A 19,396-nucleotide genomic window follows, 5' to 3' on the forward strand; every position below is an offset into this window, starting at 1 on the left:
ACTCAGAGCCTGGCACGACCTACCCACAGACACACGTGTGGCCGATCTGAGATCTGAACTGAAACCTGACTCCAATTCCAGGCTCCTTTCTCTCCCTCTCTGGTACTGGGGATCTTACCAACCACCCAGGGCAGCTCTACCGCTGACCTACATCCCTAGCCCTTTCTATATTTTTGAAATAGTGTGTCACTAAGTTGCTCAGGCTGACATTGAAGTTGTGATCCTCCTGCCTCATCTTCCCAAGTAGCTAGGATTATAGGTGTATGCCACCACTCTCAGCTCAGGCTTATCTCTTGAAATTCTGTCTGGAAGATGGGAGATGGCCTTGAACACATAGGGGTGATTTTTCTTTTTTTGGGGGGGGGGTACCGGGAACCAAACTCAGGACCTTGTGCTTGCCAAGCAGGTGCAGCGCCACTGAGGGGATTTTTTCTTGGCCCCAGAATCTGGAAAAGTTCTCCTTGAGAGTGAAAGAAAGGAGTCCAAAATGAATGAGACATATGCATAAAGGTGTCGTGATGCTAAGATTGTGGCTGGAATTTGAGGTGACCAGGTCACTGTGATGCCAGATTCTTGGGAAAGCAGAACCTAAGAAGTGGGTCTGGAGCCCAGACTTCTTCCCTTGTGGTAAATGGCTGAGTGATCCCTCATATAGGCCATGGGCCTTGCTTTCAGCAAAGTACTAGGTCTATGGATTTTCAACCCGTTGCACTCACCTGCCAGCTCAGCTCCTTTTATCCGGGAGGGTGACAAGTGGGAAGCATGGGGAGTGGAGTGTAAGGGCCAGACTCTCCTAGAGTCATCTGAGGAAGAGGGCACCAGGTTAGCAGTAGTGGTTTCCAGAGCTGGCCTGTGGTCCAGCACTGAGCATGGCTCACTAGTTGGGGTGACCTCTGAAGAGGCACCTTCACGTACCGCCCACCTCTTAACCACATCTGCATCTCTCTAACGACATCATCTGACAATGAAGTCTTGGAGGGAGGCCCCAGGTCAGCGATCTGACCGCTGCCTTGGAACACTAGTCCCAGACCCATTTTGGTTCTCGTCTTCCAGGGCAAGCTCAGGCACCTCCCAATCTTCCTGGCTACTCTTCTTCCTTGGTCTCTCTCCTTGCTCTCTTCACATTGCCCTGTTGATTCCCACCAACAGCTACGCAATCTGGTGGCTTTATTTTTGTGTTTTTGAGGCAGGGTCTTGCTATGAAGTTCAGACTGACCTTGAACTATGTAGCCCAGGCTGGCCTCGAACTTGCAGTGATCCACCTGCCTCAGCCTCCTGAGTGCTGGGACTGTAGACGTGCATCACCATGCCTGGCCTTGGCTTTATTGTTTTTTTAAACACATTGAACTGACTTGTTGAGGTCCAGTCCACTTGGACTCAAGTGCACAGGGCACACTCACTATGCACCCTTAGAACTCTGCCTTGTCTGACACAGGGAGCTAACATCCAGTCCACTGAATTATTTATTTATTTTCTTTTTTGGTACCGGGGATCGAACTCAGGTCCTTGCGCTTGCAAGGCAGGCGACGGAACCACTGGGCTAAATCCCCGGCCCAACTGAATAACTGAAGCAGCAAAATTTCTCTTCATAACGTGTGTTCGTTCCATAGACACGGTGGGCCAACCCCTCCCGTCCCCCCAGTCATTTGAGTCAGGGAACCAGAACTCAGGCTTTATTGAGATGCACGCCCATGCCAAAGGCCAAGCTCCCCAACCTTCTGAGAGGAGGCGCCCTTGGGTGTCCCAGACCTTCACATTCTGGGCAGTCAACGTTGAGGTCTCTGTTCCCCCAACTATCAGTGTGGTGTTGATGTTCTGGAGCCAAGGGGCAGGATAAGAGGCTCTGTGCGGCCCTTAGTTTCCACCACCCGATTCTGTGTGCACCAGACTTTCAGAGGTGGAAGGCAGTGCCGGAGCCTCCACCAGAGGCTAGAGAGGAAAATCCAGTTCCTTCCTGTCCTGACAAAGCAGGGAATAACATTAAATATAAATAATTTATATAAAATGGCTCGTACAAAAAGCTGTGGGGAAGGGGGAAGAGATGCCTATGAGAGGCTGAGATGACCAGAAGGGCGGAGAAGGGGAGACATGCCTCCCCTTCCTAAAACAGATTCCTTAGCCATCCAAGACTTGGAGGGTGGCTCTGGCAGGCAGGGAAGGGAAGGTTGTGCCAATGCAGGCTCAAGGGGCCAGACTGGTGAGCAGGGTGGTAAATTGCAGGGCCTGCCCTGATAGTTCTGCCACACATCGCGCCATCTCCTGGGCTGCAGGGCCAGATGGATAGCCCAGGGCTGCCCCCTTGACAGCCAGGACAGTGGCCTGCAAGGCTTGGCCCAGTGCTGTGCCTGCAGCCCCAACCTGTGCTCGGAGAGGAGCAGAGGCTGCCAGCCGGCCCAGGGTGTCCCCAACAAACACCAGGCGGTGAGCAGCCACCACCACCCGCTTGCCGTGGGGCACGAAGAGGCGTGGGGGCTGGTTGGCCTGGGTGCTGGACATGAGGGTTGCCACGGCCGCCTGCAGTGCTGAGTAGTGGCTCTGGCACTGCCCTGCATAGAAGTGCAAGAGCTGTTGGTCTCCGATGGACAGAACCAGCGGCTCCCCTGGGGAAAGGGCTTCCTGAGGAACAAGAGGAGGTAGTGGGAACGTGCTCATCAGTGCCTCTTCCTCCCTCCATTCCTCTTTCCTTTATTCTTGAGGGCAAACCCTTTGGCCCACCAGAAAGTTTAGATCCTTGAATGGCAGGGAAGTGCCCAGAGTTGATGTCAGATAGATCTGGATTCAGATAACATCAAACTTGACTTCAGGTAAGTCTCTGAAATTCTTTGGTTCCCTATCTCAAAACACATGGAGTCTAGGCCTAGGCTACAGGGCATGGTGGAGCACTTGCTTAGCACGCCTGAGGCCCATGTTCAATCTCCAGCCCGAAGACAGACTCTAGGTACTGCACTGTCCAATAAAAACAATGCAAACTACTTGTGTAATTTAAAAATTTTTAGTTGCCACATTAAGTAAAACAAACTAATATTACATATTTTGTTGAACTCTATAAAAGTTGACAATTTCTGCATGTAATCAGTATGAACTTTCTTTCATATTTAGTTGGGAAAATCTGACATGCATTTTATATTTAGAGTGCATTTCAATTCAGACCAGCCACATCTCGGGGGCTTCAGTTACAGGTGGCAACTCTACAGGAAAATGCAATTTTTTGTTTTCTTGAGACAGGGTGTCACTATGCAGTTCAGGCTGGCCTTTAACTCACTATGTAGCCCAGGCTGGCCTTGAACTTGCAGCAGTCCTCCTGCCTCAGCCTCCTGAGTGCTAGGACGATAGGTGTGTGCCACCACTACTGGCCAAGGCCTCAGAAAGCTTCAGTGAACACTGAGATAACACAGGGAAAGGGCTTGGCACAATGTGGTGCACATGGTAAGAACCCTGTGGCATTTGCGGCAAATGTGCTTGATGTTGATGCATGCAGTAGGCCTAGTACAGGTCTAGCAGTTGGTTAATACTTGGTAAAAGGTAGTTATTGTGTTATTTCATTCTATGCTGGGTCAGGAAACTACTTCACTTTCCTGAGGCCCACAGAGATTAACTGTTTGCTTTGGAACCAGTGGCGTCTTAGTGGTGGATCTGGGATTAGGAGCCAGGTTTCTTAGGAACCCAGGAATTCACAATTGGAAGGAGCCTTAGAATTCAGTTGAAAGGAGGCTTAGAAGTCACCAGGCCCAGCTGTGACCCACAGTCCAGAAACTTTTTTTTGCTCCCTGGGCTGATGACTTTCTGATTCTTCAACACATTCTTTCCCCTCTTGCTAAGTTCCTAATATCCTTTTCCAAGTTTCAGTGCCCTCCGGTTGCATTCTCACTCCTCTCCCTGCTTTGTGTGAATTCTTACCCTCATCCTAACCTGTTTCTCTCAAGGTCTGACTAAGAATACTCCTTCCCCAGCCCCCTTCTGGCACCCCCTCCACCAGACTTACCTGCTGCTCTGGCAACCCCCTCTCCAGCGCCTCAGGATCCTCTGGAAAAGCTTTATCCAGAGGCCTAGATTCCTGAGCTTTATCCATACCCTGTAGAGGGGGATCAGGCCTCAGTGCAGGGGCCAGGGGTCTGGGTGGGGAGCCTCATGGTCTTTTTGTCCCTCCCCAGTACCCTTTCCTTCCTGAGGGTGCCACCAGGGGTTGCAGTCCCTTGACTGCAGGTAAGATAGGGTTTGGGAGACCGTGTGGCACTAGTACAAGTGATGTGGTTGAGAGTTCCAGGGTGCTGGGTGGAGGGGGAAAAGGGAGGCAGAAAGGCTCTGGGCCTGAGATCTTCCCCTTGGTTCTCTGGGGCCATTCCTGGCAGGATCCTGGTGAGGCTGCCAGGGAGGAGCTCACCTTCAGGTGGACGTAGTCGTACTCCTCTGCTATTGGGATGCCTTCATACTCATTGTGGGGTCCTGCAGGATCGTCCTCCACCTCTCTGCCCTCTGGATTCCCCTCTACCTTGAGGCCCCCATAGCCAGGAAGGCGGGGTGGGGGTGGGGGTAGAGGCCGGTCCTGGATACTGCCTTTTCGGCCTGGGGCAGGAGAGGGAGCCGGAGAAGGGATGGGAGCCTCAGGGACAGGCAGGGCAGGCAGAGGGCGCCGAGACAGGCTTTCAGCAGAGGGCAGCCTGGGCCTGTGTGGGGGTGGGGGGCTTCTGGGCAGAAGCCCAGCCAGGGTGTCCAGGTCATTGGAGGCTGGGGCTCCTGGGGGCTCTGGAGAAGGGGGTGCCTCAGGCCCCAGCAGGGGCACATCGTAGATGCCCTCATCAGTATCCCCGCCCTCTCCATTTGTAAGTTCCTCAGGTGCTTCATACAGGTTGAGGAGGGCTGATGCCCGTTTCAGGTTGGAGGGGGCAGCATAGAGAGGTGGCCCTTGTTCCCGGCCCCCTTCCCACTCCAGATCTGGCTCCAGCTCTGTGGGAAGCTTTGGGGCCAGAGGCACATCATAGGTAGCGTCAGCCTCTCCAGGAGGCTGAGGGGCAACCGGAGCCAAAGGGCGGGAAAAAGAGGCTGGGGAGTCATAGGGGTCACTGGAGGGAGTCCGGAGGGCAGTGGAGGGCACATCATAGACCTAGAGAGAGATTGGTGAGTTACCCTTAGCTTAGCAGTGCACTTTTCCTCGCCCAACATCCACTCCCAACATCGGCTAGCCCTCACCTCTAAGGCATCTCCACTGCCTCTGGGGACCTTGTAGATGGGGTCAGGAGAGGGTGGGCAGGATCCAGACAGAGGTCCTGTGGCAGGACAGGGCCGGGCTGGGGGTGGTACCACATACACCTAGAGGCGTAAGACAGGTGGGTGGGTGAGGAACCCAGTGGAGGGGCCAAAGAACCAGACAATGTCATGTCAGACTTAGAGGAGCTTAGAGATCTTCCACCCTATGCTGACAGAGACATAGAGCTAAGAAGGGGGTGGCAGACAGGCTTCCGCCAACAGAGTGAGTGAAAAGCCAGTCCAGAGGATCCCCTGCCTGCCTTGGGGGTGGGGAGACTCCAGTGCTCACCTCTTGCTCCTCATTGTCACGCTCTGGGGGCGGGTATGGTGAGCCAGCCTGGGTGGAGGGTGCCAGGGAGAGGCTGGGTTTGGGTGCTGGGCCAGCAGGGAGGAGCTTCACTCTGTTGGCGGGCACAATGCCCTGCTGGCCATGCAGGGAGCAGAGGCACCAGCCATCCAGTCCGCCAGCGCCCTCCCTTTGCAGGACCCGTAGAACATCTCCTCGGCGGAAAGACAGCTCCTGGGGGGACTCAGCGGTGTTGTCGTACAGTGCCCGGGCCAGCTGGGCCTGGTGGATGAGGGAGAAGTGAGGGTAAGGGTCTTCACACATGCAGCAGTCCTGTCAAGCTGCACATTTCCTTCAAGCTGAAAATTTCCCTCCTGACTTGGCTGCTCCTTAGGGCCCTGTGTTGTCTCTGGCTTCATCTCCAGTGCTCTCCATTCCATTCTTGGAAGGCGCTCTTTCTGGCTTCAGGGCCTTTGTAGATGCCTTTTTCCCTACTTACAATGCTCTTCTCCTAATTCTATCTGACCAGCGCCTCTTTTTATCTATTTTTTGCTTACTTTTCCGCATTCTTTTTCCCACCTCATTCTCCATGTCGAGTGCTAAAGAAAGGTGGAAAGGCATAGAGTTAGTTGCTTGAATTCAGACCACAGATAGTGCAGGACAGGGAGCAGAGAGAGGTGGGGGTGCTGAGGGCTCCTCTGCGTGTTAGGTTTGAATTCTGTGCAGTGGGGCCAAACTTCTAGGCCTTGCAGTTGCAGGAACCCAGGCCTGAGTTGCTGATAGAATGACTGACTACGGGTGTGGCCACCCCTGCTCTATTCCCCTCTAGGGGCCCAGCTAACTTGTGAGGGAATGGCTGGCTTAATGGGGGTAGCAGGGACCGCTGCGCTCTCTGGGAGGCCTCCTCCCACTGTCCCAACGTGCCAGCTGTCTCCTCCCTTTGTCCCCAGTCCCTGGAAAGTGGCCTGAGGCAGGCTGACATCACCTCCTCTCCTGCTATATTCTTTCTCCCTGCCCGATCACCCTCCTTTGCTCTATTTGGCCCTGTCCTCCATTCCCTTCTAGAGACGGGCCTCCTTGGGTCCCTTGCCTCCCATTTTCCTTGGCCCGCTTGTTCCTTTGAGCCTCCTGATACAAACCCCTGCCAGCCAGCAGCGGCCATCTGTTCCCGCCCAGAAAAGAGCAGATAGGTCTGGGGCTACACTTGCCCCCTCCCCTCCATTCAGCCGCAGCCTCTAGGAAGAAAGAAAATGGGGAGGGGGAGGGGCGAGCCCACAACCAGAAGGAGCAGGCCATGGGGAGTGAGACCAGGACACAGCCTCTGGGAAAGAAAGGGATCACGGACGGAGGCAGTGAAAAGGCAGAAATAAAAGCGTCAGGAGCGCGGGGCAGGCTGGGGAGGCCCGTGCCCGGGGGTCCTCCTCTCCCCAGTGGACTCACCGACGTGGCAATAGCCATGGCCTCAACCTCCAGCACCGCCTGCTTCAGGCCAGGCTCGGGTTCAATGTCTTCAGCTTTGGCTGCCCGGCACCATGGTTCGCGGTCTGCACGCGAGGAGGCGGCCTCCGGCTGTGGCGCTTGAGCAGGGGTCTCCGCCAAGGTTGGAGGAGAAAGAAAACCCACAAAACTTCCCAAATGGGAGGCAGCTTGGCCAGGCAGGAGGAGGAGCGGGGCGGGCTGGGCGTCGCTGCGGGATCTCATCCAAGAGGCGCGCTCTGCACTGTCCCCACGGACCAGCCGGACCCGGAGCCGCCTGTCCTAGGCTGCAGCGGCCTCCCGGGCCCCGTGGGCCGAAAGTGCCCTTCCACGGTCGGCGACGCGAGAGGAGTCAAGGAGAGGCGGTGCGCGCTGGAGCTGTGCTCGACGGCCCTCCAGGCCTCAAGGCAGCCCCGAGGCGGAGAGGCGGCCCGGGCGGCTGGGCTGGACGGGCGAGTTTGGGGCCACTCCCGGCCCGGGGGCCGCACCAGCGAGTAGTGCTCCCCGGGTTGCGGTCCGGGGCCCAGTGGTGGGACCTGCTTCGAGGCAGGAGGAGCGAGCACCTGGCCGGCCGTCCCTCTTCAAATTCGCGCGAGTTGGCGAGAGGCCAGGCTGACGCCACAGGCCTCCGGGAGCGCGGCCATCGGGCTGGCGGCAATTTTCTTGTCCACACCTCGCACCCGCGCGCACAGCACGTCCGGGGCTCTGGCGTCTCCGCGACGGCGGGCGGCCGGGCCTGCACGGAGCAGCGCGCGGGCACAGCGGGACTAGGCGGGACGGCCTTCCTCACGCGCGGCCCGAGCCAGGACCCGGGGGCCCGACCCCGGCTACCTCGAGGCCCAGAGCTCCCGCCCCCGCCCCGAACCCGCGCACACACGCACGCTCCCGCGGCGCGCCCCAGAGGTCGGGCAGCTCCCAGGTGTCTTTGGGGACGCAGAGAAAGGCAGCAAAGCGACAGAGGGAGTAAAGAGAAGGCACAGGAGGAGCTGGGGCTGGGGTCCCGTGGGCTCGCCTAGGCTTGGAGTTGCGGGGGGATACTGAGAAGTCTGGGGAGGCTCCGGGGGTCGCGCGCGGCTCCCCTTTCCCCTGGCTCCCTCTCACTGCGCTCTTTTCTCCTCCCCTCGAGCCCTCTCCTCCCGGGCGTGGGGCTCAGTGCTGGGGATTAAGAGAAAGGAGGGAGGGGAAAAAGGAGAGGAAGGGAGGGGGCGGAGGAGTAAAAGGGGACGATCCTTCCAAAGGCGGTGTTGAGTTTCAGCCCGGGACCCTCGGGCCAAGCTGCTCGCCTCACCCAGTCCTCTTCGGCGCAAGCTTCCTTCGGATTTCGCAGCAGACCTCCGGGGGTTCTCGTCGGCTCCCTCCTGGGAGCGTCCTCTCCCCGACACGCCCCCGCTTACCCCCGCCGGCCCTGTGCTTCCCTTTCATTAGCCCCACATCTGTCTCGCCTGGGAGGGAGCGCGCTCCTTCCGCCTTGCTGGGGTCCTCAGCAGAGCTCCTTGGTGCTGCCTCTGCAGGGGTGGCAGCGCTACCCGGGCGATCTTGTGAGGCACAGGCCGGAAGTCTGGCTCTGGGAATGGATTCTGGCCCAGGGAGAGAACACGAAGCCTGAGCGTCTGGTCCCAGATCTGCGGGAGAGCCGGTTGGACGGCCTTTTGGCCTCCTGTGCCAGTCTGGGCCTGCCCCGTCTTCAGCCTGGCTAGCTCTTGCTGCTGCAGAGATTTGAGAGCCACCGCACAAAAGGGCAGAACTCTTTCAGAGCGGCTGGGATCTAACCTCCAAAGAGGTCAGCCCAGGCTTGGCTCTTAGCCTTCCACGCCTCTCCTGCCCACCTCTCTCCAACCACCCTCTTCCCTGGATCTTTGTTTTGGGGGACACCTCACAGCCTTTCAGAGGATTGAGGGAAACTTTTTCCATTTTTGAGGTTCTTGGTATCTAAAAAAGCAAGATGCTCAATGGAGTCGAAAAGCTGTAGCTTGTTTTCAATATTTACATTTTACAAATGAACACTTCAAACTCATAAAATTGACAGTGTATGACCTCATTTGGTGATAACATCAGAGGTCAATTTAACGCCCTTTGTGAACGTGAGGTGGGGACTGACCTCCACACCACCCATATTCCACTCCGTCACACATTCAGGCATTTTCCAGGCATGCATGTGGGGAGCGTGGCTGCCCCAGCCCTTTTCTATCCCAGTGCCTGGGCACCTATGAAGAACCTTCTACATAGGACAGTGGGTTAGGGAGAGATTCTGGGGTGAACATGGGGATGAACATGGGCTTGGCTCTCTCTCAGTGATGGAGTATGGATGCGGACATGGGCTTGGAAATTTTTTTTTTTTTTTTTTTGAGACAGGGTCTTGCTATGTAGTTCAGGCTGGCTTCAAACTCATTATGTAGCTCAGGCTGGCCTCAAACTCACGGTGATACTCCTGCCTCAGGCTCCTGAGTACTGGGAAAACAGGCGTGTGCCACCACGGCTGGCCCTGGCCTGGAAATTTTAAACTGACTTATTCTTTATTAGAATGTGAAGGAAGTTTCAAATTTCCAGAAACTTCTGAAGGGAGACCTCTCCATCCCAGCTGCAGTCTGGTTGGAGGTTGTCACTAGGGAAGACTTTCCATCCTCCTTTAAATCCCAGTCCTGGGGGGCTTAGCTGCCTGGCACACAGACATACAGCTGCTAGGCAATGACTGGGTATGACTTCTGCCTGGGGTCTGCCAAGGCAAATGAGGGTCCAAAGTGGAGGTGTGCAGGCTGTCTCCAAAAATGGCACAGAGAAATAGATGGAGACCAGAAGAGGCAAAGCAGGAAGGAAGCTGCTCAGACCAGGCAAAATGGTGGCTCAGGAGATGGGAAATGGGGCTCAGTACATGGGGAACATAGGTAAGGAACAGTGGAGTCCAAACCAGCCAGGAGGTGGGGGGGAAGACTGCTTCTGGAATTCCCAGGCATGGAAGAGAGCCAATCGTGGGAGTGAGTCCTGGTTTATTAGCTGTGTGACCTTGGTTTGAGCCTTTTCTTTTTTTTTTTTTTTGGTGCCAGGGATCGAACTTGGGTCCTTGCACTTGCACAGCAGGCAATGAAACCACTGAGCCAAATCCCCAGCCCCAACCTTGGTAAAGTTATAGAACATCTCAGTTTTTTACCTGTAACAGTGACTTTGATGAAGTGTAAATATATGGAAAATGTCTAGCACACTACTTGGGCTAATCACCTTTCTATCACTGCGACAAAATAACTGGGAAAAACAACTTCAAGGAGGAAAGGCTTATTTTGGCTCATGGTTTCAAATGTTTCAGTCCATGGTTGATGGCTCCAAGACAGAAACATCATGGTGGAAGGACATGGTGGAGGAAAGCTGCTCACTTCATGGCAGCCAGGAAGCTGAGATAAAGAGCCAGAGAGGAAGGGGCAAGGGACAAGATACGATCTTTCAGCTCACACCCCCATGACCCACCCTCTTCCAGTAGGCCCTACATCCTAAGTTTGCATCACTTCCCAATACCATCAAATTATGATCTCATCAGTGGATTGCTCCACTGATGAAGACAGAGCCCTTGTGATCCAGTCACCTTCCTAGAGTTTCACCTCTGAACAGATGATACTTTGGGGGAACATTTTAGCTCTGAATCATTATACTATTCTTTTTCCATGCTTTTTCCTCTTTACCTTGGCTTCCTTCTAACTTTCATGAAAGCTGGACTGGTGTCTTTATTGAAGGCAAGAGGAAGCTTTCTCATATACCTTTACCCTCATTTCTGCCCTCACTTTCACAAACAGAGGTTTAAGATGATTCAAATATATTCAGGAAGAGTTCTAGGCTCTGGGTACCCCTGAAGAAAACCCAGGCTGGCTAGGTGGCTAAGACACTAGGAGGGCAGCAGCCTCACCTAGCAGGTCCCACAAGTTTCACCTTTGCCATACTCAGAGAGTAGGAAGGACTCCCACCTAGGTCCCCGACTTCTGGCTCCCTCTTCCCCTTTCCTAGTAGTCAGTGCCCAACCATCTGGTCCCTTCCTCACATTACCTGGATGTTCTTCTTGTCAGGTACTCAGTGATTCTTCTAGCCCCCTTCCCTTTGGGCCTATAGTGCCCAGAGTGCCTGGATTCTTTTTTTTTTTTTTTTGGTACCGGGGATCCAACTCAGGTCCTTGCGCTTGCGCAGCAGGCAGCAAAACCACTGAGGTAAATCCCCGGCCCAAATATCTTTTCGGCGTGTGTGTGTGTGTGTGTGTGTGTGTGTGTGTGTGTGTGTGTGTGTGTATGTGGTACTGGGGAATGAACCCAGGTCCTTGCGCTTGTGAGGCAGGTGGTGGAACCACTGAGCTAAATCCCCGGCCCTGCCTGGATTCTAATTCTGGTTCTGACACTGACAAGTGACCTTGGCTGCCATGTGACCTTTGGAACTTTTATCCTTATCTTTAAAGGACAATAACTGCGGGGATGAAATGAAACCTGGAGCATTGGCTGGTTGTGAGCCTTAAGAGAATGGTGAGCAGAACAGTGCCTGGTCTACCATGTGTAAATGTGGAATAGTTGGAACTATTATTACTGTAGTTATTTGGCATCAGCCCTTCGGGAACGTCAAGAAACTCAAATCATCTAGATCATGCTTGAATCCAGTCAGTACTCTCCCACTGACATTGAAATAAAATCCAAATGCTCCACTATAGACCGCAAGCCTGTAACCTGGTTCCTACCTACCTCATCTCTTGCCACTTCCCCTTCATCTCTTATTTTGCATCATCTCTGTCCTTTCTGTTTCTCAAATATGCCAAGCCCTTTCCCTCCTCTGGGACTCTCCATGTCCTGCCACCCATACCTAGACTATGCTTCCTCCAGACCCTTTTGATCATCACATCAAACGCTACATCCCCAGAAAGGCCTTCCTGGCTTTCTGAGTTAGGGTTGCTCTCCCATTCCCACAGCATCCTATCTCATACCGCTGCTCTGTTTCCTTCATAGCACTTATCATCGTCAGAAATTATCCTGTTTCCTTGTTTATCATCTATCTCCTCTTAAGATATCAGCTTTATGAGGAAGGGACCTTAAATGGATTGTTCTTCTCTACATTCCTAGAATTTAGAATTGTAGCATACAGTATGTGCTCAATAAAAATTTGGTGAGTGGATATGTGAACAGAACCTGGACTGGGGGCAGTGGGTTGTTGTGTTCTTTGTCCTGCTAACTGATTCTCCAAGTGTCCCCCAGGCCAGGGTGGCTTCTACTTGATGGTGGGCTCCTTAGCCTAAGTATTTTTGTAGCTAAAGAAGATATAAAAAATAATTAGCAAAAATATAATTAGCAACCAGTACCTTTATCACTTGCCAATCAGAACATGGGGACAATAGTCCAGAACCTATGGCGCACATGCCACAGCAGGCACACAGAGCCCTCCCTGTTGGCACATAAGCCAAGTCACCCCAGCAGCCAAGCATCAGATAACAGTTGTTTTTTCTAAACTAAAACCTCAGCATTCAGGTTTAATTGCAGTGTTGGCACTTTGTGATAACTATGTGAGTTTTGTGTTGCAGTTTGGGCAATCGGGCTCTAAAAGTTTTGCCATCACTAGTCTAGAGGTCTCTGTCCATGCCATTCACCCTTTAGTTGCTCAATCATAGGGAGGTGTGTGTGGGGGCTCTCAAGGCTGAGAGTAGCATCTGCTTACCAGAAGGTGAGGAAGCGTTTGAACATTTTAATATAACCCAGCATGACTTAAGGTTAGTGATGTGAGCTTGGTTACGTAAGGTTAGATGAAATCCAGAAGACACTTGGGAATTCTGTGGCTTCTGCACTATTTCGAGAGCTGAGGTCCAGAGCAGCTAAGCTGTTGGCACCCTTGAGGGCCTCTAGGTAAACTCCTAGTCCCACCGGGTTCCTACAATGCACATATTCCTAAAAACAAGGAGGGAAGGAAGGGGTGGAGAGAGGGCCCAAGGACAACAACTGATCAAAGGCTGGCCAAAACTTCAAGGTAGCAGATGAAAACTTGAATATCTTTCTAAGAAGGGGCAGGACAGCCACATTGTAACTCCCTGCAAGCCCCAAGCTTTTCCAAGCCAGGGGTTGGAGGTGTATTTCATCACATCTTCCCTGCCCTTACCTACCCTGGATTTTACTTACCAGTTTTCCTGGGGCGGAGGGATAGGAACCCCAGCAAGCCCTTTTTGGCTGCCAGATAAGGCATAGGCAAGAGGGGACTTGTTGGGAGGGTACCTTTGATGTTATGTGCTCGGCCAACTTTCTTTTGTTTCCACGTCCGTCATCCTCCCCATTGCCACCTACCCATCCTTGCACCCCCAAGGATTCCCTGGGCGTTGAAGTGACTCAGGGATTCCAAAACTTGTCACCCCATGAGGAAACCCTCTGGAAAATGTTTCTCATGCCAGGGAGTCACCCTAAAGAGTTCCACAAAGTTACTACCGAGATAAGGACGGAGAATGAGCAAATGGGGTGGAGTGGGGGCGTGTGGGTCAGAGCATAGGTTCTTGGATCAAGCCTGCTAATTATAGGATGGGAAAAGCCAACCCTAGGGGAGACTGTGTGCTTGGAGAGGCCCTCCCTCTGCCTTTCAGGAGTTTCCTCTACTTTGAGCTACAGATGCAGGGAGATACCCCAAAGACCAATCCTAAAGGGCAATGTGCCCAGTAATCCAGGCTGTGTTCTTTCTGCAGGGTCAGCAAGTGAAACAAGCAGCTGGGATTACTTCCAGCTCCTCTGAGAAAGGGGGCAAGATCAGAAGATTTGGGCCAAGGTCAGACTCTGGTTCTGCTCCCTCAGCCCTGGGCTTCTGATTCTTTAGGGGAGACTCATAGAAATCCAGGTCTTCTGAAATGGCACTGCCCTCTAGATCCCATTCTAGGGTTGGGGTTACTCAGGAAGACCAGGATCAACCCTGAGGCCATGTAGCAGACCAGAGGCTGGGGCAGTGGATCCCCGCCAGCAGAGCTGACTGTCCAAGTGGGCAAGGCCCTGTGGCCCTGGGCAGGTAGAGATGAGATCTGTCCAGCCCAAGCCCATCTGTCACCAGCCAACATCCTACACGGGGGCTCCCTTTCCACTTGCCCCCGATGAGGGTTGATATAGCTCTATGCCAGGAGCTTAGATTTGGAGTTGGTCAGGGGCTGGAATGGAAAACGAGTTCAGCTTCTTTCTAAAGTTTTCTAACTTTCACTGGGTCTTAGTTTCCTCATCTGCAGTATGCGGATAACAATTTCTATGTCATGGGTTTATTGTCAGGATAAAATAAGACAATTTGTGTCCAGGGCTTAGCACTGTGTCTGGCACATGTAAGCGCCCAGGAATGAGATTGGCAATAGATAGAAGGGAGATAGATGTCTGGGAGCACCCGGGGTGAGGGTGGGTATGGGAGTAGTGTAACAATATTCCTGGCTTCACTGCTTTTCCTAAGTGGCTCACTCTCCCTGCTGCCACTGGTTTCTCTTGAGGTCCCCCTCCACGGTTCCAGCCCCAAGACTCACCGGAGCAGCTTCTCCTAATTCTCCAGAGTGCCCTCTGACATTTGAACACTTCCTTTCCTCTTCATCTCCTTGGACCCCCATCTCTTGTTCTTCTTTATGACTGTTTTGTCTGAAGCATTTGGAGAATTCTCCCTTACTCTATCTACAGTGTATGTTATTCCTGTTTCTTTTGTTTATTTCCCGAGTCCTTGGTTACTAGAGGAGTATTTTCTGAGGGAAAGCACATGCAAATCAGGAAGCATCATTCTAGAGACAATGTCTGTGTATGAGGGTGTTGGGCCAAGGTCAGACTACAGGTCTGCTGTCGATCCATGGGCTAGGATGAGGGAAAGGCCTGGAGCAAAGTAAGCACTGACCTGCTCTCTGCACAGTCCTCCCCAGCAGGCTGTCCCCTGGGATCAGCCTTCTGGAGCATGCAGTTTTCCCCCTGGCCAGCCCTGCTCCATGCTGCTGAGAATGCTAAGGCTGAGTGGGCTCTCCCCATGGCCTGAGAGGGGCAGCTGTTCCTGCCATGAACCTTGCCCCGAGGCCCCGTGAGTGGAAGTGAGTCCTCCAGCAGGGTCTTAGGCATTCGTCCTCTTCCTTGCTCCACCTTTTCATTTGTGCAATGGGGACAATCATCCACAGCTTCTCCCACCAGGACTTGCCCTTCTGGCCAACAAGCTTTAGGGGTCAAGCTTTACTGGCAGTCCTGTTGGGTGAGGCCTGTGTCTCTATCCCAAGGAAGAGGCCATAGAAAGAGTCAGGATAGGGATAGGATAGTGACTGGAGAGGGCAAAGGGGAGGGAGAAGGTAATAGAAGTCCAAGGGGTTGGGGTCATCCAAGAAAGAAGGGGTCAAGGAGCAAAGGGCATGGGATCAAAGGAGATGGAGAGAAAGAGAAGTGGTCACTAACGTGGGTGGTCGGGGCGTCTGGGAAGAAGGGGAAGAGTGGCGATCTCATGCTAGATAGGAGTAGCAGAGAGCATGGAAAGGAAACCTGTGAAAGGGAGGTCAAGAGACTCCCTAATTCGAGATAGCAAACCAACCAGGGCAATCCCCACAGTGCCAGTTCATAAAGACGTAGAGCAGTGGAACGCTATTGCTTCGACTTCATAACTGGGAAGGTACAAAGACCAAAATTTGCCCAATCAGCTACTAGACTGATAATGAGGGCCATCACGTCTTCCATGAGGGCAGCATTTTAAATAGCTTTTGAAAATGCTTTCAGGCTTTTTTTTTTTTAAATCTTAAGTCACTCCCTCTAAGGGATAGTGGAAATAAATTTGAATAAACAAAACAGGTTTGCTGGAAATAAAACCAGGACTCCTAAACTGCTCCATTCAGACTGCTTCCAGAAGGCTTGTCTGTCAGTCAGGGCAGCACCTGTGGCTGAGTGAGCAGACTGCCAGCATGTACCAGGTGAGGACACTGAGGGCTGGCAGAGGACCTGCTGAAAGGAAGGGGAGCAGTCCTATCATGGAGACAGGGTGTGGGGGAGACCTGGCTCTCAGGTTTGGGATCTCATGGAGCAGCTAGGGGGAGGTTTGGATAGGAGGGAGACCCAGACAGGTGAGAGCCGTTTTCTTCTTGACCTTCCCAGCAGGTGGCTGCATTCATGGCCATGATCCTGGGAATCCACACCCTCAGTTTGCGGGTCCAGAAGGGCTGTATACACAGGCCCAACTGCTGCCCCAGCAAAGGGCAGGACCCTCCTGAGGAGTGGCTGAAGTGGACTACTGTGCCCGTGTCTCCCCTGGAGCCTCCTACCCTTGACCATTACCCAGAATCCTGCAGGGCGAGTGAAGACGGACCCCTCAACAGCAGGGCCATCTCCCCCTGGAGATATGAGTGAGTGTGCTGTCCTCTTCCCGAATGCCTGCCCATGCCTCCCTGTATGTGCTGATATCAGGGTGTGTGTGAGGGACCAGGGGAGTTCCACTCAATTACGGCCTACCTCCCCGTTTGGATCACAGAGGAGCTGGAAAGGTTTGGGAGTTACACAGGCATGATTTGAGTCTCAGGTCTGACTCCCATTGGGTGACCTTAGGCCAATAACTCCTCAGTTATGTTATCAAAGTTCAGGGTTTTGTTTTGTTTTCACCTGTAAAATGAGATGATAATTTATATGCTAAAGTGCACATAGAGTAAAATAATGTATGCAAAATATGTAGTTATTTTGGTTCTCTACTTTTCTTCTTCCCCTTTCCTCCTCCTCCTCCTCCTCCTCCTCCTCCTCTTCCTGTCCTTCTTTTTTCCCTACAATGTCCTATGATTTTTCTAACTAAAATATCATGGGAAAATAGTATAGACATAAAGCATCTCAGTACCAAACGCTACTGCCCTAGGCTATGATTGGTGACAAGAATACCAAGATAGGGAAATGAACTCTTGGAGGCACCTGAGCAGCTGGACCCTGGGGCTGGTTACCTTTGATCCTAATCATGATTATCTTATTCTTCTCAGATTTCTGTGCCACACAAATATAATTCTCTACATGTGTCATAACGTGAAAAAATATTGCAAAGCACTGAAATAGGAGCAAAGAAACAAAATATTAAAAATTAGGGCCTTAGGGGTCCCAAATGTAATTTTTCTGTCTTGTGTCCTCACTAGGGGTTTGTGTCCCCATCCCCTATAAATCTGGCTCTGATTACTCTTGGCTTTGGGGAATGGATGGAGACGTTCTGGTGGGCAGCAAGGGGTCAGCTTTAACTAAGGTGGAGACACTGGCCTTAATGCTTTGTAGTTATCTCAAAAGACTGCGTGAGTGCCGGCCCACTCTGATGGCGTGGGAACCTTTAGGAGAGGCTGGGCGCCAGATGGCTGATTCAGCAGGGGTCCAGACCCCTTGTATAAAGGCTGAAGCCCTGGTACCCACTCAGCCTTCTTTCTCCAAATTGTGTTCTGTGCAATATTCATTCCACAAGCTGCTCCTCAGAAAAAAAGTGATGCCAAGTAAGTTTGGGAAAGGCTACTTCAGCCCCTATTTCTTGGAAACTCATAGTAACCTCTACATTGAAGTCTACAAGATGTCTGCCGAGCAAACATCACTGGACTCAGTGTCTTCCAACTTTTTTTTTTTTTCATACTGGGGATCGAACTCGGGACCTTGTGCTTGCAAGGCAGGCGGCAGAACCACTGAGCTAAATCCCCAGCCCAAAACCATGGTTTTCCCCACTCTTTTTTTTTTTTTTTTTTTGGTACCGGGGATTGAACTTGGGACCTTGCGCTTACACGGCAGGCATCGAAACCACCGAGCTAAATCCCCGGCCTGTGTCTTCCAAACTCATTTGACCTCAGAACTTTTTCATGCAGGGTATTTATTAGGGAGCCCCTTTTGGGAAATGCTGCAGTAGCTGAACCCCAGTTTGTTTGGGATTATATGGGAAATGGTTCTACCCACCCCGGGGCTTTCCCACTAGGCTACTAGAACCCAGATCTTTGGAGTATCTACTTTTCAGTGGTTTTTCAGTCTTTTTTTTTTTTTTTTTTTGCCATGAGTCCTTTCCGAATAGAAGCGTCCTGTGCACCCTGCAGTACATTGTGACACCTGCTTGCATAGGGTTTGGGAGGATGTACAGGGAAAGCCTCCCTCTGGGCAGTGGGATTGGTGGGGACAGAGAGTTCATCTTCACTTTATATTCTTTTATACTTGGCTGTCAGAGTAGTTTTTATTTTTGTAGTAACAGTAGATTTAAACAACTCTAAAATTTCATAATGACACTAAGAAACCTCATGCTAGAGCCTAGCATGTATATCAGGTGGAACAGAGCTGGTCTCCTGGAGGCTGAGCCAGGAGCATGGTCACCTTCCTCTGCCTCCCTAAGGATCCCTGGCCCATGTGGAAATCCATTCTTTTGTCCCCTTCCCTAGCTTACCACTTAGGGAAAAGAAATCCCAGACAGGAAAGGGGTGACTTGCTCCAAGTAAGTGGGTACCAGAAGTGAGATAAGAGGCCAGGCCCCCAACTGCATCATTTCCTTCCCCTACTGTTCTCACCCTGCCTGCCCTCCCAGCTGTTGGCCAATTGCTCTTAGGCCTGACGAGTCCCACCCCTACAGGTTGGACAGGGACTTGAACCGGCTCCCTCAGGACCTGTACCACGCCCGTTGCCTGTGCCCACACTGTGTCAGCCTACAGACAGGCTCCCACATGGACTCCCTGGGCAACTCGGAGCTGCTCTACCACAACCAGACTGTCTTCTACCGGCGGCCATGCCACGGTGAGCGTGGTGCCCACCATGGCTACTGCCTGGAGCGCAGGCTCTACCGTGTGTCCCTGGCTTGCGTGTGTGTGCGACCCCGGGTGATGGCCTAGTCGTGCCTGCTGTCTGCCTGAGGCTGCTCCCTGGAGCACAACTGGAGACGGGTGGACAGAGACCTTGCCACAGTGGGCCAGCGTACCTGGACTCTCAGTCCCTCCAAGGCACTACCTGGAGCAGCAGAACCCTGGGACAGATGGTGGCCGGAGGAGGAACCTACACATTTGCACTTTTTGAAAGCACTTTCAGAAGAGAACAGCTGGAGCTTCTGCTGCTAGAAGCTGGTGTCTTGGCATTTCCTCTCAGGAAAGGCCTTCAAAGCTCTGCCCATTTCTGGAGGCCACACTTCTGTCTCTTTCCTCCTATCTCCAGCTGCCCTTGCCCAGCACAGGCACTTTCTTGATTTTTTTTCCCCTTTGCCCCTCATTTCTCTTGTTCATTCATTCATCAAATACTCAGTGGGGACCTACTTTGCCTCCATCCTGGTGTAGTTACTAGTCCTTTGACATGGATCATTCTGAGGAAGAAGCTGTTATTGGACATGGAGAGATTTATCCAAATAAACATCCGCGTTTAAAAATGATCTAATTTGTCTTTGGTGCCCACGATGGCTGAATATCCTGTGGTCCTCAGCCTGGTCCCTTTTCCTTCTCCCCACCAGCCCTCC

General features: G+C 52.6%; 2 protein-coding genes across 5 annotated transcripts; one reads left to right on the forward strand and one right to left on the reverse strand.

The window, feature by feature from the left end:
- Window positions 1-1,658: 1,658 nt before the first annotated feature.
- On the reverse strand, window positions 1,659-7,231 carry Efs (embryonal Fyn-associated substrate). 2 transcript variants are annotated; one of them, XM_021243832.2, is made up of 7 exons: window positions 6,971-7,231; window positions 6,670-6,765; window positions 5,534-5,812; window positions 5,188-5,307; window positions 4,382-5,101; window positions 3,983-4,072; window positions 1,659-2,616 (listed from the first exon to the last, which is right to left on the reverse strand). In XM_021243832.2, the coding sequence occupies exons 1-7, from the start codon at window positions 7,229-7,231 to the stop codon at window positions 2,182-2,184; spliced, it is 2,001 nt and encodes a 666-aa protein (XP_021099491.2). In that variant the 3' UTR covers window positions 1,659-2,181. The 2 variants fall into 2 exon arrangements, with proteins under 2 accessions (XP_021099491.2, XP_004864219.2); XM_004864162.4 differs by lacking the exon at window positions 6,670-6,765.
- On the forward strand, window positions 5,714-19,312 carry Il25 (interleukin 25). 3 transcript variants are annotated; one of them, XM_087197188.1, is made up of 3 exons: window positions 5,714-5,836; window positions 16,072-16,316; window positions 18,530-19,312. In XM_087197188.1, the coding sequence occupies exons 2-3, from the start codon at window positions 16,084-16,086 to the stop codon at window positions 18,783-18,785; spliced, it is 489 nt and encodes a 162-aa protein (XP_087053314.1). In that variant the 5' UTR covers window positions 5,714-5,836; window positions 16,072-16,083; the 3' UTR covers window positions 18,786-19,312. The 3 variants fall into 3 exon arrangements, with proteins under 3 accessions (XP_087053314.1, XP_087053313.1, XP_087053312.1); XM_087197187.1 differs by having other exon boundaries at window positions 5,715-5,836; window positions 16,069-16,316; XM_087197186.1 differs by lacking the exon at window positions 5,714-5,836 and adding an exon at window positions 8,728-11,496 and having other exon boundaries at window positions 16,069-16,316.
- Window positions 19,313-19,396: the final 84 nt, after the last annotated feature.

Source organism: Heterocephalus glaber, unplaced genomic scaffold, assembly GCF_053883595.1.
Source record: "Heterocephalus glaber isolate CG9 unplaced genomic scaffold, H.glaber_assembly_v1.0 deba00001662, whole genome shotgun sequence".
Lineage (NCBI taxonomy): Eukaryota > Metazoa > Chordata > Mammalia > Rodentia > Bathyergidae > Heterocephalus > Heterocephalus glaber.